General features: G+C 36.0%; 1 protein-coding gene and 1 pseudogene across 4 annotated transcripts in view; one reads left to right on the forward strand and one right to left on the reverse strand.

The window, feature by feature from the left end:
• The window catches only part of Vps13a (vacuolar protein sorting 13 homolog A), a 255,843-nt gene extending 246,115 nt beyond the window's left edge, over positions 1 to 9,728 (reverse strand). For all 4 annotated transcript variants that reach the window (XM_071600547.1, XM_071600550.1, XM_071600548.1 and 1 more), the window contains exon 1: positions 9,491 to 9,728. In XM_071600547.1, coding sequence (XP_071456648.1) covers positions 9,491 to 9,590 — 100 coding nt within the window. In that variant the 5' untranslated portion in view covers positions 9,591 to 9,728. The remainder of the gene's footprint in view (positions 1 to 9,490) is intronic.
• A 2,027-nt stretch (positions 9,729 to 11,755) lies between these two features.
• LOC114080989 (U6 snRNA-associated Sm-like protein LSm5 pseudogene) lies at positions 11,756 to 11,990 on the forward strand (annotated as a pseudogene).
• Positions 11,991 to 26,991: the final 15,001 nt, after the last annotated feature.

Consider the following 26,991-nt stretch of genomic DNA (forward strand, 5'->3'; position numbering starts at 1 on the left):
TTTTAAATATTTTGAGTATATTTTGAGAAATATACTTAAAATATATTAAGTAAGCATAAATAAGCATTAAAGAAATTAAGAAATGAGGAAAAATCAAATCTTTTATTTTCCTAATTTTTAAATGTTCTAATGGAAAATTGTCCAAAATATTAATAGAAACAATGCATGGGAAGGTTATACTTTACAGAAAAAGTAAAAGTAATGACAACAATGTTATCAGAATCGGAAGGAAGTAATAAGAATACTCTGCTCTAAAACACTTCCATTATCCACGAAGCAATACAGCTTTATCTGAATGTACACTACTGAATACTACAAACTCCAAGACAAATTTTAAAGAAGTAAAATTGATATGCTAGGAGAGCGGAAAATTGAAATCATATAAAATGCTGGATTAAAACCAGAGAAGGTAGAAAAAGAGAAAAAGATTTTTAAGAAAGAAAAAAAGGTAGGTAGGTAGGTACGTATATGTACATACAACAGGCAGAAAACAACTACAAATATGATTTTTTTTTAAATGGTTTTTCCTCTCACACTCAACACAGAATCTATGACTAGATGTATGGTGCCTCCCTTCCCCGCCCAACACATCAAGCAATTCTCCAATGAACATCAACTAGTTATCCCCTTCAATGTATTTATTTGGATTCTAACAGCAACTAGAGATGGTGTCAGATTCCACAGGTTAGGGGCTCAGTCTCATGAGAATGTCCCTCACTTCAACACTAATCACAAGTTCCAGGTTGTGACCTGTGCTTCTGATCCACTGACAGTGTTCCCCAAACCTCTCTCCTTTGGGTCAATAATTTGCTGGGATGGTTTACAAAACTCACTGGTTTATTATAAAGGATTAAAAAGGATACAAAGAGATGAACAGGACAAGGTATATGGACACAGGGCATCCACACCCTCTCTGGGTATGCTACATTCCCATCAACTTCTTGTGCTCAGAGAAGCAGAAGCTCATCAAATCTCATTAAAGGTTTTTACAGTTTTATCTCCAGACCCACTCCTTTCCTAGAAGTTGGTTTGTGGGGCTAAAAGTTCCAATTCTTTAATCTTTTAACCATTTGGTCTTTCTGATGACCTGACCTCATCCTGAGAATCTCCTATGTTGCTTCATTAGAATAACTCAGATGTTATTAACATTGCTCATAATTAACAAAAGACACTCCTATCAAAAGGAATTCCAAGAATTTTAGAAGGTCTGTAATAGGAACTGGGGACAAAGATAAAATACAATTTCAGGTTTTACACAGATATAAACCCATTAATCCAACTACACTAAAATGTGAATGGTCTGAACACATTAAACAGAAATTGAGAGAATAAATAAACAAAACCCAAATATGTCATGTACAATAAATTCACTTTAAATATAAAGATACAGATTAAAAATAAAGAGATAGCAAAAGATATTCTAACACAAATCAAAAAAGGCCAGCGCAGCTATACTAATAACAGGAATATTACATGATAGCAAAGGGGACAAATCTCCAAGAAGACAAAACATTCTTTAAAGTACATGAACCTAACAACAGAGTCAAAATACATAACACAAAACTGACAGAATTACAAGCCTAGATAGATAAACCCACTATTATAGTTAAAGACTTCAATAGCTAGTATCAGTCAAGGATGGATTCGGCATACAGAAAATCAGTTTAAGGACACAGTTGAACTAGACAGTACTATCAACTGGAACTGACATTTATAGAACATTTTGTTCAAAAACAGAATACACATTCTTCTAAAACTCAAATGAAATATTCAAAATGACAGACTATATTCAGATCCTTAAAGTATGTTATAACAAATAAAAAAAGAACAGATGTTACTTAGAACTTAATGAAATTAAACTAGAAAACAATAAATGGAAGAAAACTGAAAAATCCCAAAATATTTCAGAATCCTAGTTCTGAATAACACCTAATTCAAATAAGTCATAAAAGAAATTTTAAAATATTTTGTGTCAAATGAAAATCCAACTTATCAAAAATTGTGGGGTTCAACAAAAGAAGAGCTCAGAAGGAAATTTATCACAATTATATATATTTTCAAAAATAATCTAAGCTTTCACCTTAGCAATCTATAATAGAATAAAATCCAATGTAAGCAAAACAAAAATTAAAGTAGAAATCAATGAAATTACAATAAGAAAAAAAAAATCAATAAAATCAAAAATAGGTTCCTTGAAACATCAATAAAATTGATGACCTTCCAGCCAAATTAACTAAGGAAGAAAGAAAAAAAAACTTTACTAACATCAGAAATGGAAAAAGAGATCACTACTGATCCCATGGATTTTAAAAGCATAATAAATGAGTATTATAAACATGCTCACAAATTTTGTAACATAGATGAAATATAGCAATTCCTTCAGAGATACACTGTACAAAACTCATACAAAGAAAAGTTACCTGAATAGACATGTCTGTTTAAAAAAATGAATAACTGAATAATTCAATAATTCAAAGTCTTTCAAACTTAAAGCACCAGACCAAGACAGTTTCAATGATGTTCTACCAAACATTTAAGGAAAAAATACTAATCACTTATAATCTCTTCCAGAAAACACAAGCAGAGGGAACACTTCCTCATTCATTCTATGAGGCCAGAATTATCCCAATACCAAAACCAGATAAAGATACTTTGGAAAACTCAAACTAATAGTGACAGAAAGCAGATCAGTGGCTGATCAGTGGACAAGAAACATGAGAAAGGAAAGGGGGCTTAAAAGAAAGGATGACAAAGTGTCACAAGAAACTTTGGAGCATGACTGATATGTTCATTATCTTAATTGTGATGACGTATTCCAATTGCATACACATGCCAACACTTACCAAATTGTAGACTTTAAAAAGTGCATTTGAAAAAAAATAGTATGTATTTTACTATGTCAATTATACCTCAAATACCTGTTTAACATATATGTAGCAGGATCTAGATAGTGGATAGGTATGTAAATGGACATAGGCTAAGAAAATCTGATAACACGGATTCATACTTGAATACTTTTCATAAAAGTTCTATGAAAGAACTTAGAACATGGTAAAAATAAATAAGTAAATAAAAATTTTAAAACGATTACTTAAGGGCTGGGGATGTAGCTCAGTGGTAAAGTGCTTGCCTCACATGCACAAGGTCCTGAGTTTGGTCCCCAACACTGGAAAAATAAAAATAGTAACAATAATAATACTTCAAGAATTAGAATTGGTAATTACCCCTGAACTGCAAGAACCATTTGTCTGGTTCCCTAGTATATTCCTATTTCAGAATAATGACCTCTTAAAATTAGGAAAAAGGTCCTGACTGAATCTTCATTTTTTCCTATATAGTCCCTAGCAGAATGGAGGTATGCAGTAAATGGCTACTGTACTGTACACAAAGAGAAAACTGGAGATTAACATTTCAAAAACAGGATATGCACACCAGTTAAAGAGCAATAACTATGTTACATAAAGATGTCAGGCATAACAACAACAAAAATTATAGTTGTCCAAGTAGTGTAAATTTGGAGAAAAAAAAGAAGAGAAGAAAGACTAAATTAAGAAAAGGCTATGAAATTCAGGTTTTTCTGTGCTGAAAGTAATAATTATTACACAAGACACTTTAACTGCCTTTTTGAATTTCTAACACTTTTGCCTTAAATGTTCCCTTAAAAAGTAACCCAAAGAAAGACCCAAACTAATAAAATTAGAGATTAAAAAGGACATCTTCACACATTTCTGAAATCCAGAGGATCATTAGGGGCTACTTTGAAAACTTATATTCCAAAAATTTAAAAATATGGACAAATTTCTGGATACATACAACTTATCAAAATTGAATCAAGAAAATAAAACCTAAACCAACCAATAAAAAGCAATGAAATTAAAGCAGTAATGAAGTCTCCCAACAAAGAAATGAAGTCTCCCAACTTAAAACCAGATGGATTCTCACCTGAATTCTAACACATTTAAAGAACTAATGTTAGTGTTCCTCAATGTATTCCATGAAAGAGAAAAGGAGGGAATATTCCCCAAATCATCCTATGAAGCCAGTATCACCCTGTTACCAAAATCAGGAAAGGACACAACAAGGAAAGAAAACTACACACCAGTATCCCTGATGAACACAGATGCAAAAATCCTTAATAAAATGTTAGCAAGTTATATTCAACATATTAAGAAGACTATACTTCAATTTTGCTTTAATTCCAGGATTGACAGGATGATTTAACATAAACAAATCAATAAATGTAACTTACCACATAAGTAGAATTAAGAACAAAAATCATGTTGTCATCTCAGTAGATACAGGAAAAGCCTTTAGCAAAATCCAGCATCCATTCATGCTAAAAATACCAAAGAAATTAAGGATAGAAGGAACCTACCTCAACATCATAAAGGCTATATGTGACAAACCCAAAGCCAACATCACATTGAATAGAGAAAAACTGAAAGCATTTCCTCTAAAATCCGGAACAAGACAGGATGTCCTTGACATGTTCCTATACTTAGAAGATCCACGGGGGTGGGGAGTGGGGGGGACGACACACACACTACACGAGGACTCTATCAGGAGACTTCTAGAGCTGATAAATACATTCAGCAAAGTAGCAGGATACAAAACCAATATACAAAAACCAACAGCTTTTCCATATACCAATGGTAAATCCACTGAAAAAGAAATCAATAAAACAATTCCATTCACAATAGTCTTATTATTTTTTAATAATAATAATAATAAGATACCCAGAAATAAATCTAACCTGGGAAGGAAAAGACCTTTACAATGAAAATTATAGAACATTGAAGAAAAAATGAAGAAGACCTTGGAAAATAAAAAGACCTCCAATGTTCTTGGATAAGCAGAATTAATATTATTAAATGGTCATATTATGAAAAGTGATACACAGATCAATGCAATCTCAATCAAAATACCGATGACATCCTTCATAGAACTAGAAGAAAACTTCTAAAATTCATATGGAAGAATAAAAGGCTCAGAATAGTCAAGGCTATTTTGAGCAATAAAAGCAAAGCTGGAGGTACCACTATCCCTGACTTCGAATTATACTATAGACCTATAGTAATAAAAACAGCAAGGAATTGGCATAAAAACAGACATGAAGAACAATAGAAGAGAAGACAAAAAATTCCACAGACACCTGATCTTTGACAAAGGTGCCAAAAACATATTTGGGGAAAAGACAGCCTTTTAACAAATGGTGCTGGTAAAACTGTTTACCCATATATAAAAAAAAAGAAACAAAATCCCTATCTCTCACCCTGCACAAGTCAACTTAAAATGGATCAAAGACCTAGGATTTAGACCAGAAATTCTATAAATGCTAGAAGAAAACAGAGTCAACACTCTTAATATACAGGTGCAGGCATTGCCTTCCTCAATAAGACTCTTAAAGTTCAGTAAATAAAACCAAGAATTAACAAATGAATGGCATCAAATTAAAACAAACAAACAACAAAAAACTGCACAGCAAAGGAAACTATTAAGATCATGGAGAGCCTACAGAATAGGAGAAAAATCCTTGCCAGTTATTCTTCTGACAGAATATCTAAAATATATAAAGAACTCAAAAACTTAACACCAAAAAACAAATAATCTAATCAATAAATGGGCAAATTAACACATTTCATCTCATTCCAGTTAGAATGGCAATCATCAACAACACAAGTAATAAAAAATGCTGAAGTGGATATGGTGAAAAAGGTACATTTAAACACTGTTAAACACTTAGTTGCAAATTAATAAAACAACTGAAAATCAATAAGGAGGTTCCTCAAAAGATGAGGAATAGAACCACCGTATGACCCAGCTATTGCACTTCTTGGTATGCACCCTATAGTGATACATGCATAACATTGCACAAGAGCCATTTATGGAACCAGCCTAGGTGTTCATCAGAAGATAATGGATAAAGAAAATGTGGCATACATACACAATGGAGTTTCACTCAGGCATAAAGAAGAATAAAATTGTCATTTGCAGGAAATGAACAAAACTGAACGATATCAAAGTGACAGTAGCCACTAGACTCAGAAAGTCAAGAGTCATACGTATTCCCTCATATGTGGAAGACAGAAAAAGGAAGAGGATCTCATGAAAATAGAAGGGAGAGCAGTAGAATAAAGGCTGGGGATTAGGGAAAGGGAGAGGAGAAAAGAAAAATATAAAGGAAAGAAATAGACCAAATTATGCTATGTGCAGATTAAATATATCCCAAAGAAGCCATTTATGTATAAGTCCCCCCCAAAAAAAATTTTTAAAAAGAAGAGGGCACTGCTTAAATGTTATAACTGCAAATACAAAGGAGCAATAATATAGGCAAAATATTCATATAAAAAATACCAGTGCTTTTGAGGATACAGTGAAATTAAATCCTGATATTATATTGATGAGATTGCAAATGATACAGAAACTTCAAAAAGCAATTTCATATAGCATTAATACTTTGCTATTGTTGTTATTACGATGAAATATCTCAGGCTGGGCACTTACTAAAAAAGAAGAAGGGAGGGAGGAAGGGAGGGAGGGGGGGAGGAGGAGGAGGAGGAGGAGGAGGAGGAGGAGAGTAGTAGTAGTAGTAGTAGTAGTAACAGTAGTAGTAGTATAATTAGCCCACAATCTTAGAGGCTGAAATTCAAAAAAGCACAGTGCTATGGTGAGGGTCCCCCTGGCTACAGCATCTTGTGGTAGATGGACTCACAATGGCAGGAACACATGCAAGAAAGAGATCACACAGGGGGACAGGAAGCCAAAGTGAGGAACAAGTATCGACTTCCCACTAGGCCCTAGCTCTAAAAGATCCCAGAACCTCTTAACATCACCACACTGGGGACCAAGCTTCCAACACCTTTGGGGGATACATTCATACTATATCCAAATCATAGTGTGGAGTTTTTTTATTTATTATTTGTTCTTTTTAAATATATATGACAGTAGAGTATATTTTAACATACTATACATACATGGAATATAACTTATTCTAATTTGAATCCCATTCTTGAGGTTGTACATGATATGGAGTTTCACATTCATATGTGAACATAGGCAAGTTATGTTCAATTCATTCTACTGTCTTTCCTGTTCTCATCCTCCTTTGAATCCAATGAACTTCTATTCTTCTTTCCCCCTCTATTATGTGTTAGCATCCACATATTGGAGAGAACATTTGGCCTTTGGTTTTTTGGGGACTGGCAAATGCCATCATTTCATTCTTCTTTATGCCTGAAATATCTAGTTTCTCATAAAGTTACCATATGACCACACAATCCTACTCTCTTAGGTATTTACTCAAGAGAAACAACAATTTATGTTTACACAAAAACCTGTAAATGAATGTTACTGCAGTTTTACTTGTAACTGCCAAAATAGGAATATACTTCAACTGTCAAAAATATAAATATTTGTAGTTCATTTAGAGAATAAACAACATTCACAAGTACAGGAATGAAATACTTATGTATACAACACATGGATGACTCTCAAATGCATTTTGTGTAAAAAAGTGAAATCAAGAAGTCAGACTCAAAAGACTACAAATCCTGTAATTCCATTTATATGACACTCTGAAAAAGGCAAAATGATAGAGATAGAAATAGATCAGCAATTGCTAGGAGGTTGGGAGTGGTCAACTACAAAGGAGCAGCAGAATGAATTTGGGGGAGCTTGATGGAACTTTTCTAGATCATTATTGTGATGATATCTGCTTCTTACCATTCATCAAGAGAGACTTGTACACAAGTGTTTTAAATAAATAAATTTATTGATAAATCACACTACACAAAACTTCTCATCAACTGCAGAAACACTGTTTCCCTACAGATAAAAGTACACCTTAATGCCAGGTGCAGTGCTGTGATCCCAGAGGCTTGGGAGGCTGAGGAAGGAGAATCCAGAGTTCAAAGCCAGCCTCAGCAAAAGCGAAGTGCTAAGCAACTCAGTGCTAAGCAACCCTGTCTCTAAATAAAATACAACAACAACAACAACAAAATAGGGCTGGGGATGTGGCTCAGTGGTTGAGTGACCCTGAGTTCAATTCCTGTATCCCTGCAAAAAAGTACACCTTAAGTGTTTTCTAAGGCTTCTTTCTGAGGCACAATGAGGAGTCAGGTTTTATTACTTTCGCTTTGCAACTGAGAAGTAGCACAAATCAAACAATCTACAAGTTTCTGGTACTCATCAGAGAGGCTGTGCTTACATTTAAGTCCTTGATTTTTGTAGTCCACTCCATCACGGTATTAGATGACATCAGTAGTTACAGAGGTTTTTAAAAAGTCAAACTAAATTACTTGTTTATATTATTCCAAAAAATAAACAAGAAGACTCAAACAAGTATTTTAGAAGGCTAGAAGTGTGCGTATGTCTGAGAACAAAGTACTTTTAAAACAATATACTATTCACACAAATAATTAGCCTTAATTTTGGCCTCAGAAATTCAATTCAAAAAGGAATCTAATTTCTAATACATTTTTAAAATAAGAAAGGGTATAACACAGAACAGATGGAAGAACTAAAAATGAGGCTCTAGATAAGGTACAGCACCACAGTAGAGACACACAAAATAAAGCTTTAGTCCTTCACCATACAGTGCAGATGCATGCATGTTCTTTCCTATCTTCTGTAGGTCTGACATGATGCCCAGACCATTTAGGTTTTGTTGTTTTTGTTTTTTAAGTCCGTAATTCACTGCCAATGCCACATTCTTCTTGGTCAAGCTATCACTGAACACACAAGAACGACCTAAAGAGTTATTCTGACTTAGCACTTTCATCTCTTTTTGCATTACTGGGAACTGAACCCAGTGGTTCATCTCAAAAGAAAAAAAAAAAAAAAACAATAAAATGGGCTAGGGATATAGCTCAGTGGTTAAGCGCCCCTGGGTTTAATACTCGGTACAAAAAACAAATTTTTGTTGTTGTTCTATTCAGGACTTTCCTGTTAGTTACCAGCCCGGAGCCCAGGCTGATAGAAGGAAAACCCAGGCGTTGAGCCAAACAAGCGAGGCTGGGAGAGGAAGTAGGAGGGCGTATTCGGTCACAGCGCCTTGCCTTCACGTGCGAAGCAGCGTGCAACATTCCCGTGGGCTCTCTAGAGCCTTCCTCATAACCCAAGGGGAAAATGACAGTGATGAGACCAAACTCGGAAGCATGTGGTGGCTTTCCCTAGCCAAACGCGCTGGACAAGGGCCCAAAAAATGGGCGCCTCCCCCGGAACCTGAACCCATGGAGCCCACTACCAGTGCCCTCAGCTCCAAAAACTGGCAGTCTTTCACCCTGCACTCATGACCCTCCCCCAAAAGTAACTCACGAGCTGAGGCCCGGGAACCGCCGCCCTCTTTACGTAACTTGAACGGCTAGGCGGACCGCGGCAGGTGGCAGCGCAGGGCTAGCCAAAAGCCCGAGGCCCCAAGAAGGCACCACCCGGCGCAGGCAGCGAGGGCCCCGGAGGCAAGCGAGACGCATGTTGGCGGCGGCCTCCTTACCTTTCCAGATGCCCAAAGAGAGCTGGGACGTGTCCAGGTTCACCACATAGTCCCCCAAGAACCGGTTCAACACGTCCACGACCACCGACTCGAATACCATCTTCCTCGGCTGCGCAAGGCACAGCGGCCGCCCTCTTCTCCCAGTGCCCCGCCCTCGAGACCGCCCAGTTCACCGGCTCCGGGACGGCTCCGAATGCAGCGCCTCTACCGCCAGCCTGATGCTCAGCCCCAGCGCGAGCCCGGCAAGGGCGAAGGCGGCTGCTCTCACCGCGCTTGCGCAGCTCGGGCTTGTGGGTGGGGGCGGGGCGTGGTGTAGATCTGAGCGCGCCTCTCCAAGCGGAAGGGCGGCTGCGCGGCCGCCAGTCCGGCGCGTGCCCCATTGGGGCCAAACCGGGCTGGTCTTCCGTGGGCCCCGCCTCCTCCGCATTGCCTAGCAACAGAACAAATGCTAGGTCTACAGGACTTTTCCTACCCCTTCCGGACCTGCAGTCCTGGGAGCGGACCTGCCACTCCGGCTGGACTCAGCACCGCGCTTCTCACCGCCAGGCAGGAACGCTCCTTCCCAGTCTGAGGAAATGATAGACTCCCCACCCGCCGCCATTTGAGCTGAAGGAGCTGCCCCTAAGTAAAGCGTGGGCTAATTCCAGCCACTTCTCTGTTAGGCCAAAGGTTTCCCAAGGAGGTAGGTCAGGGAGCAATACCCCCACTCATTACAGGTTGGGAGGGTTCGGCCAGCTGGGTATTTGGACGGTTATACTGTCCCTTCCTGTCCTCCATGCCCCGGCGAGAACGCGCCATCAGCCCTCGAGATATCTTAAGCTCCCTAACTGCAAATGGGGGCTGGGTGTAGTGATCGAAAGTTAACTCGGGAATGGAATGCCACGCCCCCTTTCCTATAACTGCAATTAGAACAATTGGCACTTTTTTTTTCCCCCTGTTGTTTTTGGGAGCCGCCTTTCATTCCAAAGAATGACAGGTTTCTCACAGATACAAAAAGTCAGCCAGTCCAGAAACTGCGGAGTCCCTCAAAGGAATACTGAGTGCTTCCTGGATACTCGCTGCACCCCCTCCACACACCCGCAGCCACACACACATCCTGCGAGCTTCAGACCCAGGAAACAAATTCAGGGTTGGCAGGTAGAAGAAGATGCAAAATGCAGTTAGTATAGTAGATGTGTTTTATTTAGCGATGGCCACAGTCTGCAGCTTCAGCTTCAGCCCCCATTTTTACCCCCATTAGCCCAGTTCACCCTGAGTCTTTCCCATAGGCCCTTTTTATATATGCAAATCAAAGAAGGCACACTGCCAACAGGTTACATGGGGGTGGAGGGGAGCAGGACTCCTGCTCATAAGTTAATGTTTATGACCTTGAGTATAAAAGCTGAATCAGAGTGTTTCTGGCCTTGACTTACCATAACATAGTTGGTTTCTAGCCCTAGCTGCACATTAGAAACATAACAGCTTGCTGGAAGTCTCAGCTAGGTAACCTAACTACAGCCATTTTGGGGCCTAGCCCAACACTGACCTAAATTAAGTAAAAATTAGAGCTCTTTCAACCCCATTTCTGAGGTTTATAATAGCCCTAAAGGCCTGAGATCACAGGAGCACTAGATGTGAGATTTGGAGATGAGTGATCGATCACCTTCTTACCTATTTCAGATATGAGTGTACCTTGAACTTCTCTGCATGTCAAATAACAATGACTTCTGTAACTTTCTGTATCATATTACTATTTTTTTTGTAGGGCTGAGCATTGAACCCAGGGCTGTGTGCATGTGAGACAAGTACCCTATCAACTAAGCTATATCCCAGCCCCATATTACTAAATTTTGAGCATAGTCACCAGGGTTTCAAAACTAAAAGTTCAAGTTTTATCTTTGCAAGTAGAATGACTGGCAAAAAAAAAAAAAAGTGTAAAATTTTATTTTACATGAATTGATTAATTATTTTTATACAATCTTATATTTGAAGGGCCTTTATAAGGTCTTTTTAAAGGTCTTAAAGATAATGAAGTGGAGATGTTAAGGATTTCTCCAAAGTCACACAGAACTGGAACCTGGCCTTTCTAACTGACCTCACTCAGTGGTGGAGGTCAGAAGCACTGCATTGCTTCTCTTGCATTTGGTTTACATTAGAAATCTACTACATGATGCTGGCCACTTCTGGCTTAGCCACTACAGGATGCTGGCCACTTCTGGCTAACACTGCCTACTGCCACTAGAGCTTACAGACAAGTATACAAAGCAAGTGTATAGCACAAGTATAATGCACCTGCTGCCACTAGAGTTTGTGGACAAGTGTATAGGATCAAGAATTCATATTGTGATGAATGATAAGGAAATTGATGGAACTCTTCTAGGATTAACTGTCAATATGGTGCTGTAAGATGTCACTGAGTTTGACATCAGAAGGAAAAAGGATTACTAAATCTGATAAGATTTTGCTTAATGGAAAGAATATAACAATGTTGGTTCCTGAAGGAGAGGGACCTGAAGGATGAATGATTTTCCTTGACTTATACTAGATTCCATTTTGTTTTATAATAGATTTTTAAAAATCTTGAGTATTTTTAAAATATATATTTTTTAAATCTTTTAATGTTTAGGTTCTCTAAGAATAATTTTTCCCATTAAAGGGAAATACTTTCAAGATATATTGTATGACCAAATTTCTAAATTAGTCATAATTATCTTGGAAAAAGAACAAATTAATTCAGTTCCTTTTTTTGTAGTTGTAGATGGACAGAATGCCTTTATTTTATTTGTTTATTTTTATGTAGTGCTGAGGATCGAACCCAGTGCCTCACACGTGCAAGGCAAGTGCTCTGCCACTGAGCTATAGCCCCAGCCCTATGAGTTTGGTTTTTTGAAGACTAAAAGGTAAAGACTTTTTGGTTGGAAAAAAAAAAAAAAAAGAAACCTACTTCAGAATATCTGTATGGAGAAACTAATAGAGGCGAAGATACTTAGCAAAGGATAAAGCCCTAATGAGGTATTTTGCTCCAGTACTATTAGTAAGAAGCCAGATGTACAGTAGCCACAAAATTCCATTGTTATATCAACCATCATAAATTTAAAGTTGCAAGAACTTCCAGAATTTACTCCAAAAAGGCATCTTTAAGTATCTCGACAACTTAATATTGGTTTTCTACAATCCAAGAAAAGGGAAAGGGTGTTGCTGAAAAATTAGAAGTATGAGAATTTAATTGCTAAACGGCAATGAAAAAAAAAATCTACTGAAGAAAGTTTAGAAATAAAATTCATATTGTAACTGAATCCTATTCTAATATTAGGTAGTAAATCATGAACAACACATTTCCCTGTTACTCAAACATATTGTTTACATTCAGTCATGGTGTTGCCTAATCCATCCAAGGAAGTTTGCAGGTAAAACTACGTTTATGCTATAATGAAAAACACAGGTACGATAATTAAACCAAATTTCTATTGGACCTTGAAAAATAAGCCTAAGAACTACTAAGAAAAAAGTTCAAGTTTTAAATTTGGGAATATGTCTATGTAAATTGTTCTTCCATATCATAATTAAAATGTTATATTTCGTTGTATCACCAAATTGCATGATCAGATGGGAAAAGCCTGGGGGAGCACTCAAAGGACCCCAAACTACAATATCATCTAACTTCAATAAATTTCTAACTTTTGTAGGTAGGACTTGCTGTTTTATGTTTAGTTTCTGTCTATGAAATTGCATGCTGGTAGTGATCTTGAACCTTTTTTCTACAACTCTTAATTCTTCTATCCACTAGTAAACATCTTTGGGGTTCTCCTTGTCTTTATCATTAGTTTTATAGTAGCAGGCTAGGTGGATTACAAAGCCATTGAAGAAGACCATGATCCTAAAAAGTATGCTGGAGAAAGATGACCATTAACTGACTTAGCCATACAGAGCCTTGGACTCTGTCTCAGTTAATGGCTTAAAAATTATAAATAATAAAAGTTGGACTGGGGTTGTAGCTCAGTGGTAGATCACTTACCTTGCATGTGTGAGGCACTGGGTTCGAATCTCAGCACCACATAAAAATAAAGATATTGTATCCATCTATGACTAAGAAAAAAATTTTAAAATAAATAAATAAATAAAAGTTACTTGGATATATGTGCTTCAGTCTTTAAATGGAGAAATGTATCAGAAGCATACATGAGAGACAAGAAAGGTACTCAAGTAGTATAGGTGGAAATGTAAATTGACACAATCTAAAAGGCAATTTTTAAACATTTACAAACACACACAGAGATGACTTTTGACTCAGCAATCCCACTTCTAGAGATTTGATCTAAAAAATTGTAAAAATCCCAAAAATTATCCCTCTAGAAATATTCACTAACGCTTTACTTATAACAAAAAACCCATAAACAATTTAAATATCCATTAATAAGTAAACACATTGTGTTACTAAGCAGACATTAAGATGATAGGGAAGATGTAAACTAATATGGAAGGATGCCAGTATTATAAGAAACAAGATGCAGAATAGTATCACACCAACTGTATAAATTGTGGATGTGTTTTTAAGCATGCAAAGTATATATATATATATACATATGTATATATATATATATATATATACACACACACACACACATATATATATACATAAAATACAGAAATCTAGAAGTACACTCACCAAATATTAACAGTAGTTATTTCCAGATGACAAGATTTTTGTGAATGAACATTTTTCTCTATTCTTGAAGTTCTTTTTTTTTAACAGTGAGCATGTATTAATTTGTTCTAACCTGTGAAGAGGAATGTGTTTGAAATTTTATTATATTGTATGTTATTTTATAACTGGGAAAAGTATAAATGCACAAGGACAAATTGTTCTCCCTAGATTTATAGCCAAGATATGAAGAGGGATATGAACCTTTAAAAGTCTGCCAAAAGACACAAGCAGACATTTCCCAAAGAGAGTGTACAGATGGCAAATAAGTACATGAAAATATGTTCAATGTTATTAGCCATTGGGGAAACAAAAATTAAAACCACAGTGAGATATCAGAATATCTTATTCTATTTAACCTGTCAGAATAGTTTAACAACAAATGCTGGTGAGGATAAGGAAAATTTGGATTAATCGTATATTAGAAATGTGAAATGATACACCCACTCTGGAAAAAAGGCAGTTTATACAAAAACTAAACATGTGCCTACCATATAAACCAGCAGTTGTACTCCTAGACATTTACCCTAAATAAATGAAAATATATGTTCACACAAAAACCTGTACACGAAAGTATATAGCCACTTTGTTCATAAATAGCCAAAGCTGGAAACAGCCCAATTTTTTCAATGTCTAAATGGTTATATTGTGGTTCCTCCATAATATGAAGTAATAGTAATAGAAAGAAATAAACTACCAATACATGCAACAAATTGCATGATCTCAGGGGAATTGTGTTGCATGAAGCTGTATTATCCCATTTATAAAACATTCTTAAAATGGGATTGGGATATAGCTAAGTGGAAGACTGCTTGTTTAGCATGCATAAAGCCCAGGTTTCAAACCCCAGCACTGAAAAAAAAATCTTGAAATGGATAACAGATGACTGTTTGCCAAAGGTTAGGTATGAGTAGGGGGTACGTGTAGCTACAAATGGATAGAAGGTTAGGTATGAGCAGAAATGGTAGGTGTGGCTATAATTAAGTAGTAGGAAAGTATCTTGTGTTTATGGTACATTTCTGAATCTTGATTGTAATGGTGGTTACATTAAACTACACACACAGAGAAGTGCTTAAGACTCATGAAATCTGAATAAGCACTACAGATGGTACTGATGTCTCTATTTCCAGGTTCTGATGTTGTATTATAGTTATTTAAGATACTACTATTGGGGAAAATTGGGTAATGGTACATGCGATTTTCTTGTAATTATTTTTACAACTTCCTATGAATCTATAATTATTTTAAAATAATTCTTTAAAGTTCTGCTAATTTAAGGTCAACTAGGAGTTGCCTCAAAAAAAAAAAAAAAAAAACGAAATGGGCTTAAGAGATTCTATGTGATGTTTTAACATTTCTGCCTAGGGTCCTTGGTAAATTATTCAAGGAAAGGTATTTGAATGTAGTCCCGTATCAGAATTATTAAAATACCATTACAATGTGGTCTCCATTAAAATACTTGAAAAGGGAACATAAAATAAGGGATTTTAAGCACTTTCTTCTGCCTCTATCTGAAACAATTGGCCTCTTTTCAGTTAGAGAGCCCAAAATGCTCACATCCATCAATATTTGCTGATCTCAGATTTCTGGTTAGATGGTTGATTTTACAGGACTGACTGACTGTTATTCAGGTTTGTGTCCAAAAAAAATGTCATCTAATCAGAGAGTTCTTCCCTGACCTGTCAGTCTTCAGCAGTCACACTTGGTCAAATTATTTTAGCAGCACCTGAATCTGGCTTGCATTTTCTCCAACACTTGCAGAAGCAGCATCATATCACCATCTCCAAAGACATCAGAACCAATCTTATCATTTTCCATCCTCAGAACTCAGAAACAGAGGCCAATCAAACAGCATCCCACCTTGGAAATCTGAGTATCAGCTGGAAGGTTCCTCTGAGTGTCCAGCTCTGTCCCTTTGCTCACTCAACCCTTGAGTTAGGTATATCCTTGATATCTTGGAGGATGCCTTTCACCTTTTCATTATATAATTTTCTATCTAGTTAACAATTCTATATACATCTATTGTTAAGAGAAGGAACATCTGTGCCAAAGGAGATGTTTGGCTGAGAGATGGGAACAATATCATCAAAGAGAGTAAATGCAAATTATGGATGAAGAGAGAAGCCAGGCAATAACAGCCAGCCTATAAATGGATAATGAGTCCAAGGGTCAGGCACTCAGATGATCAAGAACAGGTCAGGCAGTGAAGTATTAGGTGTGTCAAGTTGAAGGATGCAGAGAAGTGCTGAGAGTCTGATCCTAATTGTCCTGTGGCACAAGACCAGCAGAGTTAAGAAGCTCTTCATGAGCTGAATCCCCTAATATCACCCTTGCTTGTTCAGACCAGCCCATCTTCCCATTTGTCTAAATCATGTTCTTGATTTAGACAGAATGTGAAAGATCTCCCAGAAATGAACTCTGCTGATTTGGACTTTTAAATATTAACTACCATCTCAATTTCCTGCCTCTGTTCTCTTTCCTTCCTTTGTAAATCATTGACTGAACAGACCTTGTGAACCTGTGTATGTTGCCACTTTTGTTAAGCTGTCTCCCAGAGCCTGGGTCACTACTTCAAGGTGCAGCTCTAAGGCCAGCCTCCATCACTCTGCCTTGCCTACCTTATGCAACCTTTTAGTGTAAGTAAACTGAAACATACAAATAAGAAGCAATGACAAGGACAGGTGGGGAAACTACCAAATTTACAGAGCAGCCAGGAGGCCATTATTGAGATTTGGGCAAGAAATAATTATGAATCTTGACAAGTCCATGTACATTAAATAAATAGAAAAGGCATAGATGTGATGGAGGTCATAAAGGTGGAATTAACCAGCCTTGGAGACTAATTAAGTGTGATGAATTGGGTAAATTAAGTCATTTAAAGATGGTATTATTCATAGTAACTGGAATGTAAAAATAAGGCATTGGTTTTATGGGAGATGATAAGGAGTTCAGGTTTTGATACATTACATGGAATTTCAAATCTAACAAAATATTCAGGATAGATTAGAATTAAAAATCCAGAAGGAAATGTTTAATAATAGTTAGAAATTAAGGAATGGGATTCCAGTGAGAGTCTAGGTCAAGAGATGAATACTTGAAAACTCCCTACACAGAAGTAATCATCAGTACACAATGAATGGATGACACTCTGGAGTAAAAAACTGTTGCAAGCACAATGGCACATGTCTGTAATTCCAGCAATCTAGGATGCTGAGGAGGAGGATTACAAGTTTAAGACCAGCCACAGTAACTTAGCAAAGACCTGTCCCTGGACTGGGGACATAACTCAGTGTGGTACAGCAACCCTGAGTTCAATTACCACTACCAAAATAAAAATAAGAGAAACCAGACACAGTGGTGCACACCTGTAATCCTCACGACCCCCTATAAATTATATTTAACACCCCTACAAGAGCTCCAAATAATCACCCATTTTAAGGTCAGGCTAAAACACACTTTATCTTTTATTATGTATGTATGGATTATGAAGATTTTAGAATAACTAATAAATCAAGATAGAATAAGATTTAACATGTAGTATTACTTATAAATAATACTTTTGTTTTATATGTATCTCTGGCCTTAAAACAATTGTATGCAAGAGTTTTAGTAAACTTAGGCGTGAGAACAAAGAAATGTTTTGGTTAGGTTTATGAAAAAAACTAATCCTTATGATCCTTAACAGAAAAATACATAACCTATAATAATGGACTTTAGAAATTAAAAAAAAAACAAGATGGGTAAGCATATGATTGATTATAAGTATGGTTGTATAGACGAACATTCTCTGGCTACTATTAGATTGTATTAAATAGCTGTAGCAAGCATTCATTATCTGGCTAACCAACTAACTGGCAAACTAGCAAAACCACCAGCAAAGAGCTATTGAACTAATAAAATTTTCCTTTGTGATTTCGTTTTTCATTTATGTGTTGTTTATTTGAGATTTTCTATTTGTTAAATAATTCCTTTTATTTAATGTTTCATTTGTAACAAATAGAAAAAAATCCTCAAGATAATACAGATCAAAAAAGGAAATTGGAAAAAAAAGTGAATTGAATGTAAAACATAAGACATACCAAAATATGTAGGATACTTAAAAATCCCCGCTTAGAAGAGATATTCTTTTTGCAACATATGTATTTAAGACTATCTTTTAAAAATTTTAAAAATAAAAATCAATAAACTATCTTAAGAATTTAAAGACCCACAAATTAAGCCCTCAAAAAACTAGGAAGAAAAAGGCAATGAAAACTAGAACAGAACAGAGATGAATGCAACAGAAGTATATAATCAGAGAAATTATCAATGAAATTGTTTACCTGAGAATAAAATTACTTCCTAACAATGCTGGTTAAAAGGGGAAAAGAAGGAAATACTAATCTAATACCAGGAAATCAAAAAAGGATATTGTATAAATACAAGCTTTTGAAAAACTATATCGGTACACTCAACATAAATGAAATAGACTACATATTTAATAAATCAAAACTTGAGAAAATGAAAAAGCTATAGCTTCATTTCTAGGTAGGCAGCGGCTGGGAGGAGGCTAGAGTGGGTTTCTGAGTTGCAGGCAATGGTCATAAATCCCATGGTTATAAAGGGGTTTGAGTAATTATCTTCTACATTTATAATGTGTATACTTTTTTGTATATATACCATACTGCAATAAAATATTTCTTTAGGGGAAAAAAATCAAACCATGCAAATAGAAATTCCCTGACAGAACTAGAATCTCATTCTCCAAGCAGACTCATTTTCAATATCTTCTCCAAGCACATAGACTATAATTTTTAATATCAGTGGTGAGGGGTTAGGAGTGATAGTCCAAATTCTTCTGAGTTAAGCTAGAAGGATTTGAGAAAAGGACATGTATATTTTATCATTTTCATTTAAGAGTAAGGGAGATTGAATCATGATGCAGCTTTACAATTTTTAAGGCCAACTCTTTACAACTCTAATAACACTTTTCCCCTTGCAAGTAATTTACATATTTCTTAATAGGATTTTATTTTAAATCTATTTCATTGTGTTTCATCATTCCCAGTAAATATATAAATAATTCAGATAATTTTCTAAAAGTTCTATATTCATAGCATGTTTAAAATGATGTCTTACCCTCTTTCTTTTCTAGTTACTACAATGAAAATGTAAGTATTTTATTTTGTGCAGTTGTTAGGATTGGATAGAAAAAGTATATCGAACTAACAGCAGTGTCTAGACACAGTAAGAGTTTCTAATTACTGGATATTGTATCATCATCATCATCTTGCTCATTAGAATCATAATTCCTTTTCTCCAAATAAAATGTATACATCTAGGTTCTTTACATCAGATTACATAATACAATTTATACTGAATTCTACAATAGCACATTAAGGGAACAGAAAATTTGGAGATTGTGTTTCTCTTCTTGAAAGCATGAATTAAAAGTAAAATGCTTGTACATGTAAGAAGACACGAATTGGTGTGAATATACTATGTATACAACCAGAGATATGAAAATTTGTGCTGTATATATGTAATAAGAATTGTAATGTATTCTGCCATCATAAATTTTAAAAATTTACATAAAAGTAAAATGCTTGTATTTCTTCCTAATATTTAAATTTTGAATTTTTAAAAATTTTATTTGTTTATTTATTTATTTTGATCTTGACATATCATACATTTGAATCAGATGGGATATAATTTCTCTTTTTTTTCTGAGTGTACAGGTTGCAGAATCACATTGGTCATGCAGTCACATATATACCCACAGCAATAATAATGTGTATTTTATTCAGCTGTCCTTCCATTCCCCTCTTCCCTCCTCTCCCCTCCCATCACTTCTCTCTACCCAATCTAATGTGACCCACTTCTTCTTTTTTTTTTTCCCTCACATAGTCATACCTGTATTCTGTATAACGAAGGGGGTCTTCTTCCTTCTTCCATGAAATTCCCATTCTCCCTCCCTTTCCCTTCCACCTCTCTTCCCTATCTAGAGGTAATTTTCTTCTCATACTCTTCCTCCCTCCCCCTTTTTGAGTCACCTCCCTTATATCAGAGAAGACATTCAGCATTTGTTTTTTGGGGATTGGCTAACTTCACTTAGCATAATCTGCTCTAATGCCATCCATTTCCCTGAAAATGCCATGATCTTGTTATTTTTTAGTGCTCAGGAGACTGAGGTAGGAGGATCACGAGTTCAAAGACAGCCTCAGCAAAGGAGAAGTGCTAAGCAATTGTCTCTAAATAAAATACAAAATAGGGCTGAAGATGTGGCTCAGTGGTTGACTGCCCCTTTCAATACTGGTACCCAAAAAAATAAAAAAGAATTCTAGAGAAAGAAAAGCAGAAACGTAAGAACTGAATGGTGAAGAAACTCTCCTTTTGAGAGGAGGCAAACAAACATGACGAATCCTACAACATAAACCAGCATACCAGGAATAACGTAGAAATCCAAGAAGGATTTATAAGCGGAAGGGGGTAGTCAGCAATATCAAAATCAGAGAGATACCAAAAAAGAAAAATTCTGAAAACTAAAATGAATTTAGCTATTAGAGAATGCAAACAAGTTCATTTGATCCACCTGAGATGTTGCTATGGCTTGAATGAATTCCTTAGAAGTTCATGTGTTGAAACTTAATCCCAAGTTCATATGATAACAGAATTTGGAAGTAGGGTCTTTGGGAGGTAAGTAGGATTAGATGAGGTTATGTTCCCAGGCTGGCATTAGTGGCTCTGAAGAAGAGACCTGAGCTAGAACGCTTGTGCTATCTTGCCACGTGATGCCCTCCACCACATGGTTATGTGGCAGGAAGGTCCTCACCAGATGCTTGCCCATGCTGGTAGACTTTGTAGCCTCCAGAATCATGAGCCAAATAAACCTCCATTTATACATTACCCAGTCTATGGTCTTCAGTTACAGCAACAGAAAATTAAGATACCTAACAAAAGTAATTTTAAGAGTCATAAAAACAGAACAGTTTTTAATCACAAAAACAGGTACTAACAAATGTGAGACTCATCTTTATTAGTTGTGCATTTTCATCTAGAAAATCCAGTTCATGTCCATACTTAACATACACAGCTTCTTCAATGTTAAGATAAATATTCATTGTCAATGAAAGTTCAATAACACACTTTTTTTGTATTTTTGCAGTATTTTAATTCTTTTTCTTGGAGGCAGGGATACTGGGGATTGATTTCAGGGGCACTCCACCACTGAGCCACATCCCCAGCCCTATTTTGTATTTTATTTAGAGACAGGGTCTCATTGAGTTGCTTAGAGCCTCACTGTTGCTGACGGTGGCTTTGAACTTGGGATCCTCATGCCTCAACCTCCCGAACTGCTGGGATTACAGGTGTGCACCACTGCATCCGGCCACACTCTGCTTTTTATATCCAGGGAAATTCAGAGTTTTATTAACATTAAATGAGCTGAGTCAATTTGTCTGCTACTGAATCCAACTGCTTGAGCTTTCCCTCCAAGAAGTTAGGAGAGCACCATCTAGTGGAACTTTTTATATAAAATCCCTCTTATTTGGTCTTCGAATTGAAATTACCAATTTTTAAAAAATATTTTGTTTTTTAGTTATAGTTAGACACAATACCTTTATTTTATTTTTATGTGGTGCTGAGGATCGAACCCAGCACCCCTCACATGCTAGGCGAGCACTCTACCACTGAGCCACAACCCCAGCCCCGAAATTACCAATTTTTAAGACAAACTTTTTTTAAGTGATATTGATTATAAACTAATTCTTACATAATTAATTAACTAAATTCTAAACCTCTTTTTAACTAAATGTCAGATCAAAAGTGCAACATTATTAATGTCAATTTATGGCATTTTTAACCATATATTTTAACCATACCTTTTTTAAAAAGTCTCAATTGATGGCAACTTTGCAGTATTAAACACAAATTTGGCTTTTCTTGCAACTTTGTGGTATGGAATACAAATTTAGCTTTTCTTTTCTTCAACATGATATTGTTAGTGGGCCAGTTTTTAAACAAACTTTTGATTCTATTCACTGAGTATGTCAGGCATTTGTACTGGTCTCTGAGGAGGTTTAAAGATGACTGTATAAGACTCCATTTTATCTTTTAGTTGCCATGCCCCAGTACAAACTGTTTTTTTTTCTCTGATTGCATAAAATTCATTAATTCATCTGGTATAAAAAGACAAACATGATGACTGACTCAGCTTGAAACACTGATTTCATCATCAGGCTGGAGATACTGTAAACAATGTGAGCAGCAAAATGAAGATGCTGTGGCACTTTGGAGTACATCATCAACATGTAAAAGTGGTTATGGCACCATATGGTCAATAGGGATACAAGTTCATAATTTTCATCTGCGTTCTCATCACTTTTGTTTGCCTATTCCCCTACCTATTTTTCTATTTTGTTTCTTTTAGCTTCTATCAGATTCCCCCAAATGATCCCTCCTCACATTGAAGTCTCTGCTCAAATGTCTCCTAATCAAGGAGATGTCCCCTAACCACCCAATCAAAAAGAGCACCAATTCCATCTCTACCTCTACCTCATGTCATTATTTTCATAGTTTTATTTTCGCTTATGGTACTTATCATTATGTCTCATAATATACATATGTTCGTTTTCTGACTCTTTCTGTAAGAATTTCATCATTGACTCCATTCTTTGGCAAAAGACTGTGTGTCTTGTCCTTTAATTTGCAGCATTCTCCCTTCCTGGCAGGCACATTCTGCCTCACCCTTTGACTGTCCATCTGGTCATGTGACTTGTTTGGGCCAATTGAGATGATGGAATATATCTTAAAAGCACTTGGATGATTGGGCCACTTCAATGAGAATATATCTGGACTAAGCTGCTAGAGGATGAGCAAACTCACATCTAAAAGGCCTTTTATTAAGGTATTTAATCCACCCATGAGAATAGAGACTTCATGGCCTAATTACTTCTTTCAGGTTCTATCTCTTAATACTATCACAACAGCAATTAAATTTCTACATTAGTTTTGGAAGGGCCAATCATACAAGCCATAGCAGTTAGAATAGCTACTGTAGCTACTATAAAAGCTTAAACTTTTAAGTTTTTAAAGACCTTTTTATTTTGAGATAATTTTAGTTCACACACAGTTATATAAGAAATAATAGAGATCCTATGTACTCTTCACCCAGTTTCCCTCATTAGTAAAACCTTTCAAAACTATAATACAGTAGCGCAAGGATATCAACACCGATATTACCAAGTTCCAGAGCATTGCCATCAGAACAAAGATCACTCATACTCTCCTTACATAGCCATTGCCACTCACCCCACCATGCACCTTCCTTAAACACTGGTAACCACTACTCTAACCTCCATTTCTTATCATTTTGTCATTTTAAAAATGTCAGATAAGTGGGATGATTCAGCTATATCACTTTATGTTGGGCATTTTTTATGCAGTGCAGTTCTCTGATGATTCATCCACATTGTGGCATGTATCAGTAATTTGTTCCTCTTTGTTACTAAGTAGAAATCAACATGTGGGTATACCACAGTTTGTCTAACCACTCATACACTGAAAGATAACAAGGTGGTTTCCTGTTTGGAGCTATTATGAATAAATTTGCTGTAAACATTTGTACACAGGTTTTTGTGAAAACATACATTTTCATTTCTCTGGATAAATGCCCAGGAGTGCAACTAGTGAGTAGCACAGCAGTTTCATGTGTAGTGTTTAGAAACTGCCAGGTGGTGCCAATTCACATGCCCACCGGCAGTTACTGAGCGATCTAGTTCCTCCATATCCTCCCCAGCACTTGATGTCACTGTCTTTATTTTTTTTCTGTGTTAAAATTTCTTTATTGATTTTTTTAAAAAAATGACAGCAGAATGCATTACAATTCTTATTACACATATACAGCACCATTTTTCATATCTCTGGTTGTATATAAAGTATGTTGACACCAATTCGTGTCTTCATACATGTACTTTGGATAATGATGTCTATCACATTCCAACATGCTTGCTAACCCCTTGCCACTCCTTTTCCCTCTCACCCCTCTGTCCTATCTAGAATTCATCTATTTCTCCCATGCTCCCCCTCCCTACTCCACTATGAGTCATACTCTTTTTATCAGAGAAAACATTCGGCATTTGTTTTTCTGGGATTAACTAACTTCACTTAGCATTATCTTCTCCAATGCCATCCATATACCTGCAGATGCCATGATTTTGTTCTTTTTTATTGCTGAGTAAAATTCCATTGTGTATATATGCCACATTTTCTTTTTTATCCATTCACCCACTGAAGTGCATCTAGGTTGGCTTCACAATTTAGCTATTGTGAATTGTGCTGCTATAAACATTGATGTGGCTGTGTACCTGTAGAATGCTGTTTTTAAGTCCTTTAGGTATAGACTGAGGAGAGGGATAGCTGGGTCAAATGGTGGTTCCATTGTCAGTTTTCCAAGGATCTCTATAATGCTTTCCATAGTGGCTGCACCAATTTGCAATCCCACCAGCAATGTTTTCAGTTATTCTGATAGGTGTGCATTTCTCTAATGACTAGCCATATGGAGCATCTTTTTATATCTTTTTACATGCTATTGGTCATCCTCATTATCTTCTTAGTGAAATATTTATGACTTAGGAATGTATTTGGATTGTTGGCTTTTTAAACTGTATCAAGCATTCTTCAAATATTCTGGATATAGTCCTGTGTCAGATATATGTTTCACAAACATCTTCTCCTGATTATTAGATTGTCTTTTCAACCTCTTAACAAAACTTTTGAAAAAACAAAAATATTTTTAATTTTCTCTCTTTTTTGGAGGGTGGTACTGGGGATTGAACTCATGGGTGATTTGTTTTGTTTTGTTTTAACCACTGAGCCACATCCCCAGTTCTTTAAAAAAAAAAAAATTTTTTTTTTTTTTTTTTTTTTTTTTTTTGAGAGGGTTTTGCTAACTTGCTGAAGGTCTTCCTAAGTTGCTGAATCTGGCCTTGACTTGTGCTCCTCTTGCCTCAGCCTCCTGAGTCACTGGGATTACAGGTGTATGTTGCCATGCCTGGAAAAATGTTTTTAATTTTGACATAGTTCATTTATCAAGTTTTCCTTTTATGGATTTTACTTTTGGTGTCAAGTATATTAAATCTTTGACTAACACTAGATCCTAAAGATATTCTCTTATGTTTTAAAAACATAATAGTTTTTAAAATTTTACATTTTACATTAAAGTCTATGATTCATTTTAACTTCTTTTTGTATTTTCTCATGACTGAGGTAGAGGAGGAGGCTGAGGCAAAAGGAGCCTAAATTTGAGACCAGCCTCAGCAAATTAATGAGTTTCTCAGAAACTTAGTGAGACCTTGTCTCAAGATATAAATAGGCTGATGATGAAGCTCAGGTTTAATCCCCTGTACCAAAACAAAACAAAACAAAAAAGTCTAAGATAAATTATACCAGAACATAAAAGTGACTGTATCGAAATGGTAGAACTAGGTATAAATTAAGTTTCTTATATTTTTTGATCATTGATCATTGAATTAATTTTATTGGATGTGTATTTTTTTGCTGTCAGAAAAAAACCCTTTAAAACTAAAATAGATGGAGGAGGGAGAGCAGGAGAGAAAGAAAAAGAAATCTTTCAAGTTGTACAGTAGGAAACAAGTGAATGGGTTTATTCATGTTGTTTTGATACACACATGAGCCAGGAGAGTGTGCTATGCTTCTATATTCTTAAATCTTCTCTTTTTAATAGTGTACTACAATTCAAAGGTGATAATCATACCTCTGTTAGGCATTCTTTAATTAAGTCTTTGTGGTCATTATTTGGTCTTCAAAGGTTTGAAGTATTCCAGAAAACCCCAAAAGCAGTCAAAAGGGAGATTTCTGATTTCCTTGATATATCTACGCATGTAACTGTGTTTCTTCATTTTCTCCTTCTTTGAATAGAGATATAGCCCACAGGATGTAGGTTACAGTGACTGTAATCTCTTTGGCAACTTCACTTACTAAATCTACATATGCCCAGCATCTCAGCATGTTTTCACCCCTGCAGGATCCTGGGTGACTTGAGTTCTCTCTCCAGTAATACCAAAGTCCATGGCATTGAACCTCTGCCTCCTGCCCCTTGTCTTGACTGCTGCTCTCTGTAGGGTGGGTATATTTTCTTCCTTGATGCTGTAGATTGGGTCCAAAGATATTGCTGAGTGAACTAGCAATTTCACAAATCTCAACCTAAAGTAGTGAAATGTAGGTTGTTATGTCAGAATAAGGAAAAATGATATGGAAGAAAGCAGTTGAAGTGTTGCAATGGGGAAAAAATGTTCTTTATTTCTGTAAATGTTGGTTAACATATATCCCCTTAGGGATAAATTGGTCGGATCTAATCTTTCCTAAAAATGCTGACCGGTATACTGAGGTTCATAAATCCTCCCTAGAGACAATAAGCCAGACCAATATTCATTAATTTTTACTCTATTAGTCAGCTTTCTATTGCTGGGAAAAAATTGAGAAAAACATAGGAGGAAAGATTTATTTTGGTTCACAGTTTCAGAGGTTTCAGTTCTTGGTTGGTTGCCTCTAAAGCAGAAACAACATGGTGGAAGGACATGGCAGAGTGTCGTGAGGGAGCGAAATTGCAACATATGCAGTCAAGGGGAGAAATAAAGAATGTCCACGCGTTTCTGCTCCTTTCAGTGTTTTATCCACTCAAATTACTCAATACAATTTCACTCTATAGGTTCATAATCAAGAAAACAACAATCCTTAACACTAGGCAATGCAATAGACATAATCAATTCACAGCAAACAATTCTAGATTAACTAATTCACAGCAAACAATTCTAGATTAATT

This window comes from Marmota flaviventris, chromosome 13 (assembly GCF_047511675.1).
Source record: "Marmota flaviventris isolate mMarFla1 chromosome 13, mMarFla1.hap1, whole genome shotgun sequence".
Classification (NCBI taxonomy): Eukaryota; Metazoa; Chordata; class Mammalia; order Rodentia; family Sciuridae; genus Marmota; species Marmota flaviventris.